The sequence below is a fragment of the Adiantum capillus-veneris genome, chromosome 8 (genome assembly GCF_014529385.1).
Source record: "Adiantum capillus-veneris isolate H3 chromosome 8, ASM1452938v2, whole genome shotgun sequence".
In the NCBI taxonomy this organism is placed as follows: domain Eukaryota; kingdom Viridiplantae; phylum Streptophyta; class Polypodiopsida; order Polypodiales; family Pteridaceae; genus Adiantum; species Adiantum capillus-veneris.
The window spans coordinates 21,835,856-21,857,278 of record NC_140938.1 but is presented as its reverse complement, the minus strand read 5'-3'; the positions used below and the strand labels follow the sequence as shown (position 1 = coordinate 21,857,278).

The window sequence follows — 21,423 nt, the reverse complement described above, 5'->3', positions numbered from 1 at the left end:
GGAAGAAAAACCGATGAAATATGTGTTTGGGAAAGGATTGCCTCAGCTTAGTCTTGAGCTGAGTAAAAATCGAGACTAGCTAGTTGCAAACCATGGTAAACGGAAGAAAAACCGATGAAATATGTGAGAGAGTCGTCCAAAAATTTTGCAAATCTCAAAATTTCTGCTAGTATTTCCAGTTTTCTTCTTTGTGAAGAGGAAATCAATTAGCAGCCGCTTAATAAAAGAGACTTTCTCGAACATTAACACTGACTGGAATCAAGCTATAAAATGCAAGAAATGTAAAGCCATGTGAATTTGTGAAATGAAAGGTGAAATAAAAAGAACTAATTAATATGTGTGTGTGTGTAAAATTTACTAAAATTATGCAATGTGAAGCTTCACTTTAGCATTTTAAAACAATAGAATGCAAGAAAAGGTGAAGCTTCACTTTAGCATTTTAAAACAATAGAATGCACGCAAAGTAAAGACATGTTAGGAGGATGTGAATGAAACTAAAGACATGTCACGATGTGAATGAAACGTAAGTCTCCATTCATGCAGTGAAAACAACGAAAGTCTCCCTAACCCAACAAAACACTAAGGGTTTCTTTTAGAAAGCCAAAAAAATAAGCTCTTTTTACCTTCACTTTTCCATTATAGATTTAGAAGTTTTTCTAGGTCTTTTTTGAAGTCAACCAATGTGATTATATATAGGATAGATTATCCCAATAAAATTATCCTTTTTGGCTTGCTAAAGAAAAGCCCTACTATCGGGTCTGGTTAGGCGTCCTTTAACGGATGCGGTCCACGTGGACTAGTATTTTTTTATAAAGTCCTTCGCTACAGGTGAACTCGCGACGTGAGGTGTGCGGTATTGCGTTCAGCACATCTCTGTGTCATTGAGAGAGAGAGAGAGAGAGAGAGAGAGAGAGAGAGAGAACAACACGTATGTTGCAGTTGCAGCTGTCTAGTCTTGCGTGTGTAGTTGTTGCAGGGCGTGAGTTGTCGACTTGCATTCAATACAGTGTACACTCTATCAGCTCTCATCACGAGGGCACTGCCACTGTGGCAAAGAGAGAGAGAGAGAGAGAGAGAGCGAGGACGTCCAAAACTTCTTGTGAGTGTTGTGACTTAAATCCAGGTACTGCATATCCTGCCCAAACAAGCTCGCGTAAATGGGGCTTGTGAGCTCATTGCCACGAAGATCTAGGTAAAGGAGAGAGGAGCTTGCATTCCAATACTGTGGGATGGGCCCACTCAGATGATTCCCTGAGAGATCAAGGTAGGAGAGATCAGACAGTGAGTTGAGGCAAGAGGGGATGCTACCTCCGATTGAGGCGATATAGTGGAGGTCGAGGAGTTGAAGACGTGTTAAGTTGCAAAGCTCCTCACTGAGGAGACTTCCTTGAAGTGCTGGCTCCTCACTTAGGAGACTAATTTCACCCTCACTTAAGAGACTTCCTTGTACTGTTGGTTGCTCACTTATGAGAACTCCAAATATTTCTGGCTGGGAAAGGGTAAGGTGGGTGAGACTGGAGAGGTTAGATAGGGCAGCCCATGGCAACGGTGGCACCACCTCATCGACTCTGATGGACAAGCTGGAGAGGGTTTGGGAAAGGAGTCCTATTTTTGAGGGCAAGGACAGACCATAATAGAAGCCAGCCAGTTCAAGATTCTGCAGCCAAAGTCAAATTAGTCATGTTCAGAAATTCACAAGAAGTTTTGAACAAATTCTCACAATATTTCCCACATTGTGACTTACCTCAACATCACGAGCTTCTGCTCAAGAGGCGCTGCATACCTAGCTAGGTACGATTGGAAGCAGGGGACCGCCAACTCCGTTTTCCTACATGAGAAAAATTCTAAATCTTCTTGTGAAAAGGGAGCTCATGATGTCCATCAAGACTCATGTGTTGACTAGAGTAGGATATGGTTCTAACATCAAATCTCACCTGGAGAGCATGTAGTTTGGCGAGCGGGATGGGCCAAGGCTGCCCAGAGCCGTGAGGGACGTGCTGGCGTTGAAATAAAATTTCCATATGTAAATCCGAGGCATCAATAGATAGTGAGACAACAAGGCCCGATGCCTGGCAAGAGACCCCGTACCAGTCACAACAGTTGCGAGTGACGGTACCATTAAACCAAGTGGATGTTTCATTCCACCCAAAATTATGAATGCCATCTTTGTAGAATTCTAACAGAGCTGCCCTCTGCGTCTCTTGGCAAAGCGGTTGTGGTGCCATAGCTAGTGCACTATCTCCTTTGATGCTTGTTGTTGAGAGGCTGGGCTGTAGTTCTTCAATGTTGCCACTTACCCATGACAAGAGTTGAGAAATAGTCACCAGTGACAAAACCATGCTGTTTAACATGACATTGCAGCACCCCATAATCTACTCAGCAACTCAGATCTTAAAAGAATGTCAATTTTCAAGGCTCTTCAACTGCAGCAAGGCCTATTGCCCCCTACTAGGGGACGAAGAGGCGTCTGTTGGGTTTTTGATTCAAAAAGAAGAAGAAGACCACGCCCTGCTCAGATGCTAGCAACTCACTCTCTCTCTCTCTCTCTCTCTCTCTCTCTCTCTCTCTCTCTCTCTCTCTCTCTCTCTCTCTCTCTCTCTCTCTCTCTCTCTCTCTCTCTCTCTCTCTCTCTCTCTCTCTCTCTCTCTCTCTCTCTCTCTCAAAGAAGGCATCTTGGTACTAACTTTTAAGTGCTTGTTCTGAGCCGCTTTCTTCGAGCTGCTCTCCAACACCTCCAAGCACTTCTTGCTCGTCATTTTTGGCCTGCTAAAGAAAGGCCCTAGTATCAGGTCGGGTTAGGCTTCCTTTAGCAGATGCCGTCCACGTGGACGAGTATTTTTTTGTAAAGTCCTTCGCTGCAGGTGAACTCGCGACGTGAGTTGTGCAGTATTGCGTTCAACACATGTCTGTGTCATTGAGAGAGAGAGAGAGAGAGAGAGAGAGAGAGAGAGAGAGAGAGAGAGAGAGAGAGAGAGAGAGAGAGAGAGAGAGAGAGAGAGAGAGAGAGAGAGAGAGAGAGAGAGAGAGAGAGAGAGAGAGATAGATAGATTTTATTATCGTCCTCGGAGGTCAAATATGACCTATGGGACCAAAGTTACATGTGATGTAGTATGTGTATGGCTGATGAGTGACTCTCGATGCTCCAAAATTGTAGTGATGAGAGTCACAATGGAGAGCCCACACTTTGACTGGGAGAGGAAAGTGTGTAGGTCTAAGTTATGGCTGAAAATGTGAGAGAAGCAAGTTCGGATGTGATCAAAAGCTGAGCACTCTAGTAGTGTGTGGTACTCAGACTCTCGAACTTGCAGTGAGCATAATGTGCACAATCGATTTGACTCTTCTCCATTGCCCCAACATCTTATCTCGCATCGAAGGAAATGGGAGCTAAGCCGAATTGCTGTGATAGTGCGTATCACGGACAAGGGAATAGGCTCAAGCATGTAAGTGTGAGTACGGTTTCCTCTCTCAGCGAAGAACATGGTTTTGTAGTTGGGGGCAATATAGGTGGTGGAATGGATGAAGCGTGACCCACCAGATTTCTCCCAAGCCGTAATACATTGGCGTTGTAGAAAAGCTTCATTCACTTGAGAGCCAATTGAAGCATCATGTAGCAAGTGTAATGCATCCCATCTCCCAAACCACTTCTTTATGTCTTGCATCCATCCCGTGCTCAAGATCTTGCTTTTATGAGTCTTTTGAACTTTTTTGCTTGCTTCCCATGCAATTGTAGGAAGTCGATGTGAGGGGTTTTGACGCATCTTTATCATGTACTCCACAACCCTTTCCATGCCCATAACCTCAATTGGAAGAGATCCCGACTCAAGAAGTAGGAGCATATATGGTGTTTGTGTCTTAACTTGGAGAAAGTTTGTAAGAAAACGCTTTTGGACATTCTCAAACTCTTTCCAAGTAGACTTTGAGATGCTCCCGCCCCACACTTCAACTCCATAAAGAAGAACCGGTGTCACCAATGCATCAAAAAGATACTTCTTGAGAACCCAACACTTGATGTTTCCCGCATTACACATGTTCTCAAATGCATAATATGCTCTCTTTCCCGCTTCCAAACGACGCATAGCACATTCATGCCACTTGTGATTGGATGGAACCTCAAGGCCAAGGTACTTAAAGCTCTCAACAACTTCAAGTGACTCGTTGTTGTACACAATGCATGGCTTCTCCTTATGGTTGGTTTTCACAAGTATAACCTTTGTTTTGGATTAATTTACAATCAGCCCACTATGCAAGAAAAAGTTCTCAAGGACAACCATAAGCTTTTGTGCATCTTCTAAAGTGTGTGCTAGAAGCACTACATCATCCGCATACAACAAAAGCATGATTACCGCATTGCAAATAGTGACCTCTTCAATGCCTTCTTCTTGCATAAAGTCAAGTACCATTTGTTCCAATTGATCGATGCATAGACCAAAGAGAGTTGGTGACAATGGACATCCTTGTTTAACCCCAATAGTGCTTACAAAAATTTTTGAAATTTCTCTTCCCATGCGCAATTGACAAATCACCTTCTCATAGATTCGAGAAACCGCAAGCATAAACTCACTTGGCACTTGGAGTTCTTCCATCCTTCTCCACAAATTGTTACGTGGATTCATATCAAAGGCTTTCTTAAAGTCCACAAAACAACAATACAATCGCTTGCCTTTCAACTGACTTTCCTCCATGAGAACACGAAGAGTGACAAGATGATCAATGGTGCTATGGCATTGACGAAAACCCGCTTGTCCCTTTGCACGCTTGTCATTCTCTTCAGCCCAATCACTCAATTTCATCTCCATTATGCACCCAAACAACTTTGCCATAAGAGACCCAATCATTATAGTCCGGTAGTTGCTTACATTCTTTACATCCCCTCCTTTATGCAAAGGCTTAACCCAATTAGTACTCCAATCATAAGGCATACCATGTTGAAGTGCAAGGTTCAACATATCACACATCCACTCATGGGTAAAATCTCCCGTCCATTTGATCATCTCCGGCTTGATACCTTGAAGATCTCCCGCTTTGCGAGTGGCCAACTTTTCAAGCCCACCGCATACATCCTCAATAGTAAAAAAAGACGGCATACATGGGAGTGAACCATAAAATGGCATTTTTTCAGTATTTGCTTGCTCATATAATTGCCTACAATGTGTGTACATATCCACTAGGCTCAAGTTACCAAAATTCTCAACCCGCTTGCCTCTCAAGTTTCTCCAAAATCTTCCACATGCATGTGCCTTTTCTTGGACTTGAAATTCTTGTTGCTTTACTTCCCATCTTCTTCTCTTCTTTTGAATCAATGCCTTGTATGTATGCAAATGACTTTGATAGTTGTCTTTGTCCATAGTTGCATCAAGCTTTATCAAGGACTTTCGAGCATCTTGACATTCTTTATCAAACCACCTTTTGCGTGATCTATCTTTGTTGATACCATGGAGATGCTTTATGGCAAAGCATTCTTCCGCACAAGAACAAATAGCTTTCTTGAAAGCTTCCCATTTAGTTTCCAATGGTGCATCACATTGAAGCTTTTTCATCCATAATTTTTGCTCAACCATTTCAATGTACATTGGTGCCCGTTTGAAATCCATACATAGTGATAACTTCTCTTTCCTTTGGCTGAGATTATCATGCTTAGTTGCTTCTCCACATGAAAGGTCAATACATAAGGTGCGATGGTCAGATTCCGGGGTCCATTGACCAAACATAAAACTCTTTATGCGATACATGATGGCTTCGGAGAGTAGCATATAGTCAATCACACTATCCCCATTATGTCTCCTACATGTAAATCCATTGGTTCCACTCCACAAAGATACACCATTGGCAATGAGCATACCCGTGCTATTACACATGTGTAAAAGTAACTTTCCATAGTGATCCGGCTCTTTCTCATCCATTGAAGTACGATCATACAAGTGAACTTCCTCCAACTCCCTTGAAATGTATGGCATATCAAATTGTTGAGTATCATGTTGCAATGTTTTTGTGCGAGCATTCATATCCCCAAATACAATAATATCACCTTCACCTTTGAAATAAGCAATGTCCTCTTCCAAATCAGAAAATGGTTGATCTCTATCCATGCAAGCATAAAAGGGAGAATCATGATGAGGAATGTAGCAACCGGCTACAACAATGGGTGCTCTTTTTGGTGTCATAATTTTCAGCCATACATAACGTTTGTACTTGTCATCTTTCACAATTGATACAAAATCTTCCAATCCTTTCTTAACCATACATGCTAACCCTCCTTGTCCTCTTCGTTGCTTGAGATTCTTTGACCACATCAATGAATGTACATTGTAATCCTCCAAGCCGTTAATCCTTTGTGTATCATGCTCCCAAGTTTCAACAAAAAGTACAACATCGGCTTTGCTTGTTAGTTCATCAATGCCAACCCCCGCATTCCATGGGTATCCATTACAATTCCAAAAGCATATTTTCAATTGTAACTAAGTCTCATAGGTCACGCATCCCTATTTTCTTGAGAGACTTGCCTCCTCCTTGGGCACATTTTCTTCATGAGAGAGAGAGAGAACAACACGTATGTTGCAGTTGCAGTTGTCTAGTCTTGCGTGTGCAGTTGCAGGGCATAAGTTGTCGACCCGCATTCAATATAGTGTACGCTCTATCAGCTCTCATCACGAGGGTACTGCCACTATGGCAGAGAGAGAGAGAGAGAGAGAGAGAGAGAGAGAGAGAGAGAGAGCGAGGACGTCACGCAAGCTTCAAGACACGAAAGCTGCAGCAGTAACTATCGTGCATGCGTAGTGTTTCGTTGTAGGCAATGTTAGGGAAGAATGTGTCTCAACTTAATACCATGCCGTTTTCGATTTCAAAAATGCTGTCAACCTCAAACCTCAAAAGAGAGAAAGTGTTTCGCTGCAGACAATGTTAGGGAAAAATGTGTCTCAACTTAATACCATGCCGTTTTCGATTTCGAAAATGTTGTCAACCTCAAAAGAGAGAAAGTGTTTCATTGCAGGCAGTGTTAGGGGAAAATGTGTCTCAACTTAATACCATGCCGTTTTCGATTTCGAAAATGCTGTCAACCTCAAAAGAGAGAAAAATAGTGTAAAAACGCAAAAAATAGTGCCTAATTTTCCAAAATTTCCTCTCAAAAAATTTTGTTAGGAAAAAATGTGTCTCGACATAATTCCATACCGTTTTTAATTTTGAAAATGCTCTCTACCCCAAAAGAGAGAAAAATAGTGTAAAACCCCATCAAAAAATTAGCCTGCTTTTTAAAATTTCTCGGTATTTTTGACATTCAAAATGGTATGTTGTTAAGCAAAGACACATTTTCCCCGAATACTGCTCGGCAATGTTGAGGCTCCTACCTACTGCCATCTTGCGAGCTCTCTACTTCATGAGAATGGTGTGTGTCTTAAGTTCCTCCTGTAGACGATGGCAGACCCTTGAATTGTCAATCGCATCACACACACACACACACAAAGGCTATGGTACCAAGATATTTCAAGAGGAAACTTCAAAAAATTAGGCTATTTTTAAAAAAAATTACACTATTTTTGTCTATTTTGGGGCGGCATTTTTCCTTTTGCCGTGCCCTCAATCGGCACTTTTTAAATTGAAAACGGCACGATATTAAGACGAGACACATTTTCCCCGAACACTGGAGAGGAAATTTCAAAAATTAGGCTACTTTTTAAATTTTCAACACTATTTTTTGTCTATTCTAGGGCATCATTTCTTCCTTTTCCCGTGCCCTCAATTGGCAGTGTGGCAGTGTTCGGAAAAAATCAATTTTTCGAACGTGCAAAATTCCTTTTATTCAATTTGGCAAGAGGAAATTTTAGAAAAGCACATATATTTTACAGGTTTTTACACTATTTTTTGGTGATGCTTATTGTGCGGGGAAAATCCTTTTTCCAAACATATAAAATTCCTTCCTTGAATTTCCCAAGAGTAAATTTTAGAAAAAAAGGTAACCTTTTTTAGCTTTTTAAACTATTTTTTTGTATTTAGAGGCGGAACTTCTCCTTTTTTCCTTGCCCTAAACCGGCATTTTTGCAATTGAAACCTGCACGATATTAAGCTGAGACACATTTTCCCCGCACACTGGTCGTGGCGCGAGAAAACTCCTCTCCTCTGCGAGACTACGTCACGACTTGAAAGTTGAGCCCTGTTTCTCACCGCCACAGGCAGGACGACGTCACCTTCGACACCGTCATTGTACACAACCTTTTGATTGTCCAAGGGCTTCTACGTTTCTATAACCACATATCACATTCCAGTCCACAAATCCTTCCATTGGCAGGCCCTCGTGATCCCTCACCTTGCTTTTTAAATGTACATTTAAACTGTTTATTCTATGTAGAATAGAAAGCCTCTTGACTTCACATTTACATTCTGAAAAGGCTTGTCATTTCTTACAGTCTGACCCTTAACTTTTGCGTTTTAAATTAGATGTTTTGTAAGATTTTCTTTGAAGTGAACCAATGAGTGACACTGGAAGCCCTCGTTTTAAGCTCCATTATATATAGTATAGAAGTGGTTCTCAAGTTGAAACATAAACTTAAAGGAAGTGATGATTTCTATAAGACTAGACTAATTAGTGCAAAGCACAATGCTCATGAAAAGGGTATTGATTTTAATGAGACTTTTTTCTCCCACTTGTCATGTGACAACCATTTGTATGATGTAGCATTTGTGCATTGGTAGCTCATAATAGCCGGAATATATCACATGAGTTTGACATAACTTATTTTGTTGTTTAAATGTTGGCTTCCACGAGGAATTGAATGTAGTGTAGTGGCTAGCCTCATGGTTTTGTTGAAAAAGGATGGCTTATTTGGTTGTCCATGTCTTTTGGTCCGAAGAAGGCCTCAGAGGAGTGGTGCACAAAATGTGCAAACCTCTCACCATCAACAATTTCACCACCACATTAAATGTAGTATAACCTTTGTTTACACTTTAGTGTTTTTATTACATTTACATTCTGAAAAGGCTTGTCATTTCTTACAATCTGACCCTTAACTTTTGCGTTTTAAATTAGATGTTTTGTAAGATTTTCTTTGAAGTGAACCAATGAGTGACACTGGAAGCCCTCGTTTTAAGCTCCATTATATATAGTATAGAAGTGGTTCTCAAGTTGAAACATAAACTTAAAGGAGGTGATGATTTCTATAAGGCTAGACTAATTAGTGCAAAGCACGATGCTCATGAAAAGGGTATTGATTTTAATGAGACTTTTTTCTCCTACTTGTCATGTGACAGCCATTTGTATGATGTAGCATTTGTGCATTGGTAGCTCATAATAGCCGGAATATATCACATGAGTTTGACATAACTTATTTTGTTGTTTGAATGATGGCTTCCACAAGGAATTGAATGTAGTGTAGCGGCTAGCCTCATGGTTTTGTTGAAAAAGGATGGCTTATTTGGTTGTCCATGTCTTTTGGTCTGAAGAAGGCCTCAGAGGAGTGGTGCACAAAATGTGCAAACCTCTCACCATCAACAATTTCACCACCACATTAAATGTAGTATAACCTTTGTTTGCACTTTAGTGTTTTTATCACCATCGGACTAGATAAAATATAACTTTTTCTTCATTTTAGTGTTTTTAAAAGGTCTCACCATACTGACGCTGATGTGAGGCATTAAAATCATCAGCACAAACTCTTATCTTTGTCAGAACATTTAAATCAATGTAGAAAAAGATGAAGCTTTTGGGTAACAATCACATCATTTTCTATTTTTGTATGATCTTCTCTCTCTCTCTCTCTCTCTCTCTCTCTCTCTCTCTCTCTCTCTCTCTCTCTCTTTTATCTCCACAATTTAATGTAGAAAGAAGATCCTCTCCCCCCCGCCCCCCGTTCTCTCTCTCTCTCTCTCTCTCTCTCTCTCTCTCTCTCTCTCTCTCTCTCTCTCTCTCTCTCTCTCTCTCACACACACACACACACACACACACACACACACACACACACACACACATACACACACAATTTATTACATCTAAAAATATTTCCTTCTTGAGGCCACCGTATAAACTTTACCTTGTTTGAATAGTCAAACTGAATTCACTTTGTATGTCAAGTGTGTGAAGGGTGTACGTATTATCATTGTGCTCTATGTTGATGACATGTTTCTTATTGGACCAAATGAGGGACATATTACTATTAGAAAGTCAAATTTGGGGCTTTTGCATTGTTATTTGGCCAGACATTTTATTAATTTGTGTCAAACAAAATACATTGATACATGCCTTGATGATTTTAGCCTATTGCTACTCCTGTGGAGAAAAGGATGTACTATATTTGTTAAAATTCACAGATTTGGTGTTTCAGAAATATTCCTCGAACACACGTGATATACACAATCTATACAAAGTGACCCCCTTGAGATCTTTCTATACTTGAAAGGCAGTTGTGTTGTCTAAAGTTGGAATCATTACTGCCAAATTTGCATGCCTTTTTCCACTCAAATTGGGATGGTTGATAAGACACGTGAATGTCCACTAGTGGTTTTTGTTTCATGCTTGATAGCTCATGCATATCTTGGCTTGAGCAAGAAGTAGCCTACAATGACCTAGTTGTGATCTTGAGCATAGGACATCCTTAAAGGCTACAATTAAGTGTATTTGGCTAGATGTCCTATGAGTGACTAACTTGAGTGTTAATTGTCGCCTATGACAATAAGAGTGCTTTGGCAATTGTGAGGAATTTAATGTTCCATGCTTTCTCTAAGCACGTTGAGATGCATCATCATTATGCTTGGGAGACACTCTCTATAGGAGATGCCAGCTTAGCTTATGTGCATATGTAGGACAACCCTGCTAAACTTCTCATAAAGTTTCGACCTCGTGAGAAGCTCAGAGGAGCAACTCATAAACTTATGAAAATAGCACATCGAATAGCAAAAAATTGTGTTATATTCATTAGAAATCGATTGATTGAGTAACTTGAGTGCTCCTTTGTGGGACCACCGGTACCCCTAATGAGTAATTGTCAGGTGGGATCCATTGTCCAAATTAGTCAACGTGATGCAAGGGAATCTCCATTGTATGATGCTATTGCAAGCAGTGTTCGGGAAAAATCATTTTCACAAACATACAAAAATCCCTCCAAGACAAATTTGAATCGGAAATTTTACAATACTAGCCATTATTTTTGCAAAATTACACTATTTTCCATGTATTTTAAGCGGAATTTTCTCCTTCTTGCCCTCCCCTCAACAGGCTACTTTGATTTTGCAACCGGCTCAAGGCTAAGCTGAGGCACACTTTTCCCGAACACTGATTGCAAGTGATCTCCAAGTGAACTGAACCAAGAAAATCAATGTGATCACAAAGTAAACTCCAAGTGAATCAAATGCCCAATGTGATTCACATTGTTCCTGGAGTGAACTCCAAGTGAGTCAAAAGTAATTAGTCCTATCAATGTATGCCATAAGCTTTGATTCTTTGGGATGGCTAGTGCAGGATGCTCTAGACAAGGGCCAAATAAAAGGCATCAAAATCCCTGGTTCTCATAAGGACTTGGTCCTCTAGCAGTTTGCAGATGACACCAATTCTCTCATGAGTAATGATAGTGAATCAGTTGAGTCCTTTTGGAAATGCTTAGACACTTTTTGCCTGGCAAGTGGCTCTCAGATCAACCATACAAAAACTGGGTACAGATGCTCCACAGATCATTATGGATGCTGGATGTATGCAAATAAGAGAAGGGCAAATCTTCAGGCTCCTTGGCATCCCAATGGGGTTCAGAGTCACCTACGCACAGAGATGGGAATGGGTTGTCAATAAATTCAAACAGAAATTGCAATATTGGAAATACCATCAGTCTTCAGTTTCATCTAGAGCTTTTGTGATTAATCATTATTTATTACCTTCTCTTGTTTTCTTTTTGTCATGTTGGTTTCTAGCTCAATTTCAATTGAAGCAAATAACCAATATGGCTAGGAACTTCCTGTGGGGAGGAGGCATATGTCAGCACAGAGTATCCAAAGTCTCTTGGGACATTTGTTGCCTACCAAAGGTGAAAGGGGGTCTTGGCATTCTCAACCTTAAACATCTTGCTGTAAAAATGGCAGCTAAATGGATCTGGAGAGCTTCAGAATCTATGGACTACTGGGCCTTACTGCTGAAGAGGGATATTCATAAATTCAAGCTAAAGCACTATAAAGCATGGAGTAACCTCCAATTCAGAGAGATTCTACTGGCCCCTGTGATGTGTGTCCCATATGGCTCCAAACTGGTCTGCAGAATGTGGAATGCTTGGAATGAGGTCAAAGCTAATTGGAATCCCAAAAAGGAAATCTTATCTAATTACTGCTCCTTTATGCTAGACTCTCTCTGGCTTGGCTTTTTTGCAAGTAAATCTGAAGCTGGTCCTGGCAGAAGAGGACACAAATGTTTTAAAGCAGGTATAAGATGCTGGAAAGATATGATGGAGAATGGAAAACTGAAGGCTCCCATTTCTCTTTAGAGAGACTTCCAATTACCAGAAGCAGATGCTAGGTGGTGCATTCAATGGGCTAATGATTGCCTGGATAAGTGCCAGGTACCAATAAGAGCTTCTCAAGCTACCTGCAAGCTGGAATATTTATCTCGTCTGATGCACAAACAATTCAAAGATAAAGGCATTGTTGAGCACCCCCTTAAACAAAAGCTCAATCAACTGTGGAAAGTTAGCTGGAGCAGTAAACAGTGGACCTATAGATTTCTTTGTCTATGGGCTTACCCAAGTTCAAATAAGCATAGCACTTTGATGTGGCTCCTAATGCATCAGGATATCTGGACTACCAAAAGAGCTCTGAAGGCTGGTCTGGGCAATGGAATCTGCAGCAGGTACAAAGTTACCATAGAAGATTGTGTACACCTCTGGTTTAACTGTAAAGAAAATAGGGGAATCATCAAGTTAATGCAGGAAGTTATGTCCCAATTCTCTGTTAGTAAGCTTGATTACAAAGACTTATTGCTGGGAAACTGTAAAGGAATGGATGTAACCCTGTGGAATATTTGGAGAGGGCATATTCTCTGGTTCACTTGGCTGAAGAGAAATGCTACTGTTTTCCTACAACCCTCCTCCTTTCCCCTGTCTATCCTTAAAAAAGATCTCAAGTCTTCAGCTGTCCAATTGTGTAATATGACCTCTTTCCCCTTGCCTGATAATGTAACCAACACCATGCTCCAAAAAAGTATGAGATGGCAAAAATGGAGACATTGTGTGCCGAGATTCACCCAAGCTGTTAGAATCAGGATGAAGGAAGCTATGGCTCCTTGAGTTTGTGATAAGGGTTAACCCACCCCCCACTTGTGGGTTCTGTGTACCTTTTTATTTCGACTCTTTTTAATCCAATTCAACTTTCTCGAAAAAAAAAAATTAGTCCTATGGATATGCACCTACCCAAGTGTCTTACCACTAGACCACTTGCATAAAGCAACATTACGACATCGAGCAATGTTAAGGCAATGCTTGAGAAAAATTATTTTCTGAACCATATGCAAGTCCTCATTTAGCTTTTCCAAAATGAAAATTTTTAGAAATTTGAGTCATTTTTTTCACATTTTACACAATGCTCGACTTTTCTCCAAAAGCTTGGCAAACCTACATATGAATTTTTCAAAGATAAATTGATTAAATTTGGAGGTTCTTACTCTAAACTACACTAAATTTCTCTAAAATTTGTAGGTCTTCGCACCTTCAAATTTAAAATTTAGAGATAAAACTCAAAATTTGTAGGTGGGATTACACTAAAGATGGGTTTTTTTAAGCACTGATTTTATACTATTTTACTCAAAACCTAGGCAGATAATTCGTATTCCTCTTGGTCTTAACCGGCATTGTTGAATTTTCAAGAGACACAATTGTAAATTGAGACACACTTTAGCGGAACACCACACCGAGGTCAAATAAAACATCCAAGGGAAGGGAGCAAATCTAAACCATGCAATCCTTGGCAAATAACTACGTCATTCTTGCAGCATTTTAAGCTTGCTTTGAAGATAATCGACAAACTTTCACACATTTTAGTTCAAAAAACCAACAAACGATTGAAAGAAAATAGGAGATTTAAGAGCTTTGTCAAATTTTTCACTGGTCCAAATGAGCAGCAATAGAATAAAAAGGATTGTCCCATGTGAAACTTCCCTTAACAATTTGAGAGAGGGAAAGGGGCTGTCATGCCACGACACTATATACAACATGGTCTTAAATGAACCCCAAGAGGTGGGATCGACCATCAATCTCGAGGTGAACGGACGCTCCAGAAAGAGTCAATGACATTAACCAACCCCCTCTCGCCCAGGTCTGGAACCCATGATCTTTGCATCGCAACTCGGTGCCCTAACCAAGTGGACGAGTGCATTTTGTTGGCCATAGCCACTTCGCTTGGTAATTAAACAAACCATACAAGGCAAAAGTAACTTCGGACATAAAAGGTAAACTTGGACAAATTAGACGGATCACATATGTGACGATGATCGTGTGGCTACTTCAACACCCTGGATCCCATAGCTTGGGGTTCATTCAAGACATTGTTGTATATATATGTGGTGCACTTCATGAAACACAATTGTGCTTGAGGACCATCCTGTCCAGGAGTTTTCCTCGCGGAATGCATTGAAGTGGGCTACATATCAAATAGAGAGCGACTTAGAGGATACCTCTATCGAGGAATGGACAAATATAGAGCTCTCTCTCTCTCTCTCTCTCTCTCTCTCTCTCTCTCTCTCTCAATGTGGGGCTTATGTAGATAGTGTTTGCATGCTTGAGCACCGCTAGAGGCCTTACCGTTGTACCATTGGTAAGAGCGAACGAGACGTGCCGAAGGCGGGTCGCGCGAGCTAGTATTGTTGTGGGCTGCCATGGCGCCCATGGGGCTTGAGTGGGGAGCTCTATTAACTTGTGTTGTTGGGTGAGCACTGAGTTTTAGATGGTAGTAGGTAAAATTGAGAAGAGGCTTCACTCCACTCCACTCCACTCCACTATCAAAGAAACTGCAGGTTCTTGCAGAGGCATGCTCTCTTGTCTTATTGCACAGTCACGCTTCACACTAATAACTTATCAGGAAGAGCAAGAGCTTTAACCTTTTGGCAGTCTGCAATCTCAATACAAATACAAAAGAAATGATTTTCCATTAAGAGGGTACTCTGTGGTACTTTTTGCCCCCCTCTCCCTCTCCCTGGGGCCTGCATGATTTGTCCTTGTTTTTAGGGTTTCATGTAACATGGTAATTTATGAACTTGGTCCTTGGATACAAACATAAGCAACCTTTTACCATTATAAAAGGTACACATGGGCATGGCTACCCTCCTTTTTGTAGCATCAACAGAGCAAACTTTTGCCATTGTCACGAGGGAGAGCCACACACACACACACACACTCTCTCTCTCTCTCTCTCTCTCTCTCTCTCTCTCAACAAAAAAACACATACACGCCCTCCTTGCTTCCTATACTAGGAACACTATCCACAGTTCTCTTTCATTTTCATACCCCCTCTTCCCAATACACAATACAAACTACAGCCTCATTAACATAATTTACCTTGACACCTGCAGGCATGTCACATGATCACCATGCTTCTTTAATCTTACCGGTGGTAATCTTTGGACACAAACATCCTTTTCCTTGAAAGCCATGAAAGGTACATCTTTGGAACCTTTGCAATTGTGGAACTCTGTTTTTACCAATTTGGGTCTCTAGAAGAGGACATTGAGATTGTCTGCACTCTCTATTGCGGGTGTGTTCTAATGATAAGCTTGGCATGACCAAGGAGCTCCAGAGCTGGCAGAAATAGCCTTTAGCTTAGGATGAAGCTCACTCCTGAGTCCTCACTCCTCACTATCGTTTTTGGGCTGCTTCTGAGAACTGAGCCTAAGCCCAAGTCTTTGCACGAGTTATCGGTAACAATCAATTCTGTTTTACTTTGCTTTGCAATCGCTGACCTGCACAATTATTAATGGCAACAATCAATGATGCTTTTGCTCCTTTCAGCAAGAATGTAGTAATTAATAGCCAGTGCCTTAATTACTATGGTAATTTGCTGTTTTGTCTTTTTGCCCTTCTAGGGTGTTCTGCAAAGGTTGTTATGATTCTGTCAAAGCACTCAAATTTGCCTTGTTGGGAGTTTTTTGTCCAATTTTTTTGAAGGGCTACACATTGATTGATTAGGGAGTGGGCCCATCATCATCCATGGAGGCATGCTAGTTTGCCATTATCATGCAAGGGGGGAGTAGGTCGCCACCAAAAGCATGTGAAAATTTTGGGGGCTCCACAGACAGAGAGAGAGAGAGAGAGAGAGAGAGAAAAGCCATTGTTTGTACAACTTGGCACTTGCCAGCACACAGACAAACTGCCTTGTAAGCGTGTGTGTGTGTGTGTGTGTGTGGGGAGAGAGAGAGAGAGAGGGGCTAGCCAGCTAGCGCGCTGGAGATGCTTTTTATTCTTTGCATTGTTTATCTGTTGGAAGCAAAACGCAAAATTGTGCTGTGCAGTATTATAATAAGCAAAAAGGATACATTTGGTCAAAATATGAATATCTATATCTGATGCCTTCCATTTCTTTCAAGTTACTCTACATTTGTTAATTCTCATGGCTTGTGAAGAAGAATGGTGATGGTGATGGTGTGCTCTACACTCATGCAGGCAACTACTCCTTGGCTACAACATCAACAACAAAGTACCCCGTTTCTCTGCTGCATACCTTCATGTACTCCACTATGCCGTGAGCATGAATTGAGTCACCTCGTCCCATTGAGCACACACTCACATGACACTCAGCTCTCACACTCTCACGCACATTTGTTTCTCACACAACCGCCTCTTGCTGTGGAGTTGATTGTTTCAAGGAGCCAAAGAGTGATATCAGTACGTGAGGTACTCTTCTCTAACGCACAACACTCTTACTACACACAGAGACACAACTACTAACACACACACACACTCGCCATACTTACATGCACACGCTCTTTGTCATGTTTCCCCAGTAAAACAAACAAACACACACACACACCATGGCTATCATGTATGTTCAAGGCGGAGTGTTCATTTTCTTCATCCTCGTCTCGCTGATTGCCGGGTCAAATGCAGCAGACTCTGAGGCGCGCATCCTCATGAACTTCAAGAATGAGCTTGAGGATGCAACGTCCTTGACCAACTGGGCCTCCGACCATGCCACTCCATGTTTGTGGATAGGCGTGTCATGTGCACAAGATGGCCGAGTCACTTCTCTCTCTTTGGCCAACATGAACCTTAAGGGCAACATCTCTATGGGGGTTTGGGAATTGAAGAGCCTGAAGCTTCTTGATCTCAGTTTCAATGCCATCTCCGGTCATCTGCCTCCACAAATAGGGGATGTACGTGAACTGGAGGAGCTAATCCTGCGCGGAAACCTCCTCGTTGGAATCCTGCCTTCTGAGTTGGGCTCTTTGTCAAAGTTGCAGGTGCTTGACCTTGGCAATAATCAGCTATCAGGGTCAGTTCCAGCGTCACTCGGAAACCTTGCTAACTTGAGCCACATTTTCCTGAATGAGAATTCCTTCTCCGGTGGCATTCCTCTTGAAATGGGGAAGCTTAAGGTCCTTGCAACCATGGACCTTTCTGGCAATAAGCTCTCGGGCCGGCTGCCGCTAGAGTTAGGCTCTCTTGCAAGCCTAGTGTATATGGACCTTGACAGCAATGCTCTCACAGGCCCCCTGCCACCAGAGTTGGGAAATCTAAGTGCTCTCACTGACTTGCGGCTCGGGCAAAACTTGTTCAGCGGCGCATTGCCTAACGAAATAGGAAGCTTGAGCAGTTTAGCAAACCTCTACATGGCTTCATGCCAACTCTCGGGGTCCTTGCCTACAGAGATTGGCAATTTGCAGGCATTGACAAAGATGGATTTCACTCACAATCTCCTATCAGGCCCTATTCCCGACTCCATCGGCCGCCTCCAAAACTTAACCACTCTCATCATGCCCTACAATCTTTTCAATGGGTCTCTTCCGGCTTCCATGAGCAATTGCAAAAGTCTGCGAATTGTGGAGCTCTCTTTCAATCAGCTTTCAGGTCTGCTTCCGGATGAGCTTGCAAACCTTCAGCTTGTCAGTTCCCTGTCTTTAGAGAATAACCATTTCAATGGGCCATTACCATCTTGGCTGGGCAGCTGGACAAGGGTAACTTCTCTTTTGTTGGCAACCAATAAGTTCTCAGGGAGCATACCAAAAGAGTTGGGTAACTGTTCTTCACTCATCACTTTAAGCTTGGATGGTAATAAACTCTCAGGTTCCATACCTGGTGAGCTCTGCAATGCACCCCACCTCTCACAGCTATTCTTGAATAGGAACTTCTTTAATGGAACTATTGATACGACATTTCGGAAATGCACGGCTTTATCAGACATAGAACTCAATGGCAATCAGCTCACAGGGAACATTCCAGGATACTTTGCAGGGATGGCAATGCTAGTGGCATTGAGTCTTGACAGTAATAGCTTCTCTGGCCCCTTACCAAATGAGCTTTGGGAATCCGAGTCCCTTATGGAGATATCGGCGAGAAGCAACTACCTCACTGGGAGTTTGTCTCCCCTTGTAGGAAACCTCAAAATATTGCATGAGCTGTGCTTGGATAACAACCTTCTCGAAGGGCCCCTTCCGGCCGAGCTGGGTATGTTGGCGAATCTTACCACCCTCACCCTTAGCTCCAACAATTTCACCGGAGCAATTCCTCCTGAGCTCGGGAGATGTTCACAGCTTGCTACACTTGATCTGGACAATAACAATCTAGGTGGCCCAATACCCGAGGCAATCGGGAACCTACCTGGGCTAGATTGCCTTGTTCTGTCACATAATCAGCTCGATGGAACAATTCCAGACAAGATATGCTCTTTTGCTACAGAATTCAACATGCCAGACTCCATGTTCACCCAACACTTTGGAGTATTGGATCTCTCTTATAACAAGCTTAATGGCAGCATACCTCCTCAAATCGGCAAATGCTCTGTTTTGGTCTATGTGTTGCTTCAAGGCAACATGCTGAGTGGCAGCATTCCGGGGGAGCTTTCTGCCCTCCATAATCTTACCACTCTGGACCTCTCGCAGAATGGTTTGGTTGGCAGTATCCCTCCCAGTTTGGGAGAATTGGGCAGGTTGCAAGGCCTGAACCTGGGCTACAACAAGCTCACCGGCCAAATCCCTGCAGAGCTCGGTAAAATACGCAGCCTAGTGAAGCTCAATGTTTCCCACAATGAGCTCTCTGGACATCTGCCTATTCCTTTGGGATTTCTTTCAGAATTATCACATCTGGATATAAGCCATAACCATCTGACAGGGGAAATCCCTTCCGAGTATGCGAAGATGGTGTCCATGGTGGGCTTCTATGTCAACAATAATAACCTAACAGGAGGCATTTCCAGCTTATCCATAGACAGCTTCTTATGGAATCAAGCACAATCTCTAGATTTCAGCAGCAACTATTTTGATGGTGTCATTCCCAAGAGTTTGGGAAACCTTTCCGGCCTTCTCTACTTGGATTTGCACAGTAATCGATTTCATGGCTGGATTCCAACGGAGTTGGTTGGTCTCTTTCAAGTGGCTTATCTAGATTTTTCTGACAACCACTTATCAGGTAGAATTCCAGATGAGCTCTGTGAACTTAATGGGCTTAATTTCCTTAATCTGTCCCAAAATGCGCTCGAAGGAGAGGTTCCGACATTTCGCCGCTGTGCCAGATTCTCCTCTAGTTCTTTTCTGATGAATGATGCTCTCTGTGGTAGAATGCTGCCGTCACAATGCTCAGATAAACACGGTGGTGCCCTTCTGCTGAGCCCTGGAGCTGTTCTGGGTATCACAGCTGGGATACTCATCGCTTGTCTCTGCATCATCGCAGTTTTCTTGAAATGGAAAATACATAAGCAAGACATGCCAATTGAAGACATGGAAAAGGGTAAGGCTGGCTCTTTGGAACTTGACCATACTGCATTGTTCTTCCCTGAAAAGGTGAGAGAGCCTTTGAGCATCAATGTTGCAACTTTCGAAAGGCCGCTTCTCCGCCTCACTTTGGCAGATCTTCTGAAAGCCACCAATAACTTTTGCAAAACCAAGATAATTGGGGATGGTGGATTCGGCACCGTCTACAAAGCGGAGCTGCCCGATGGGAAAATTGTTGCTGTGAAAAAGCTGGGTCAGTCTGGTACTCAAGGACACCGGGAATTCTTGGCAGAGATGGAGACCTTGGGCAAAGTAAAGCATAGAAACCTTGTCCCCTTGTTGGGCTATTGCTCTTTTGGTGAAGAGAAGCTCCTTGTCTACGACTACATGGAAAATGGTAGTTTGGACCTTTGGCTTAGGAACAAGGCTGATGCCCAAGAAGTTTTGACATGGGAGAGACGATACAAAATCGCAGCAGGGACTGCCCGTGGGCTTGCATTTCTACATCATAATCTCATTCCTCATATCATACACAGAGACATCAAAGCTAGCAACATACTTTTGAATGAGCAGTTTGAGCCAAGGGTAGCTGATTTTGGGCTTGCCCGGCTAATTAGTGCGTGTGAAACTCATGTGAGCACAGGCATAGCAGGCACATTTGGCTACATTCCGCCGGAATATGGACAATGTTGGAGGTGCAGCACAAAAGGGGATGTATACAGCTATGGTGTCATATTGATGGAGTTGCTAACAGGAAGGGAGCCCACGGGTGTGGAGTTCAAGGATGTGGAAGGAGGTAATCTAGTAGGATGGGTTAAGCACATGGTGAAGCAAGGGCAAGCATCTGAGGTCCTGGATGCTGTTATATCCGACGGGTCATGGAAAGACACAATGGTGAAGCTTTTGCAACTTGCCTGCTTGTGCACAGCAGAGGATCCGGCAAGGCGCCCCACCATGCAGCTAATTGTGAAGTCTTTCAAAGAACTGGAGATGAAGTAGCTTCCCCCCTCCTCTCTCTCTCTCTCTCAAAGGAAAAAAAAAAGAAAAAACCATTCTAGCTTCTGTTCAGTGCTTTTATAGGTGAAAACATGTAATATGGGCAAGCTTTTATGTATAGTGAGTGAGACCATGCTACTCAACAGTTGTACACATGGCCATTCGTGGGATTTCTGATAGTCTGCAGAGTACCTCTGTTTATAGACATGCTCTCGACTGGCATTTGTGATATGCCTAAGGGCCATATTGTCCTTTTGCTGCAAGTCATGTAGCATATAATGAGAGTGTTCAACCAATCTACCGCTTCAAGTGAGAGCCATTTATATTATGTATCACAGTTTCTGAGAGATTGCAAGTAAATATTTTCACATTCCTCAATTGGCATCATGATAATAATTATGGGAGGTCCTCGAGGGTCGAACACGAACACTCAGCTATGAAGAACACTAGCTTGCAATGACAGGAACTTACAAATTTGAGATACCAAAGAATCCATACTCTAATATAGGCCTATTTTTGACTTAATTCAATTCAGTTCATTGAAGCTGAATTTA

The 21,423-nt window shown here is 42.2% G+C and overlaps 1 protein-coding gene across 2 annotated transcripts; it reads left to right on the top strand.

The window, feature by feature from the left end:
* The first annotated feature begins 15,306 nt into the window (after positions 1–15,306).
* LOC147451788 (uncharacterized) lies at positions 15,307–21,165 on the top strand. Of its 2 annotated transcripts, none has more exons than XM_086517659.1 (2): positions 15,307–15,609; positions 16,611–21,165. In XM_086517659.1, the coding sequence occupies exon 2, from the start codon at positions 16,979–16,981 to the stop codon at positions 20,870–20,872; it is 3,894 nt and encodes a 1,297-aa protein (XP_086373785.1). In that variant the 5' UTR covers positions 15,307–15,609; positions 16,611–16,978; the 3' UTR covers positions 20,873–21,165. The 2 variants fall into 2 exon arrangements, with proteins under 2 accessions (XP_086373785.1, XP_086373786.1); XM_086517660.1 differs by lacking the exon at positions 15,307–15,609 and adding an exon at positions 15,623–15,868.
* The last annotated feature ends 258 nt before the right edge of the window (positions 21,166–21,423 follow it).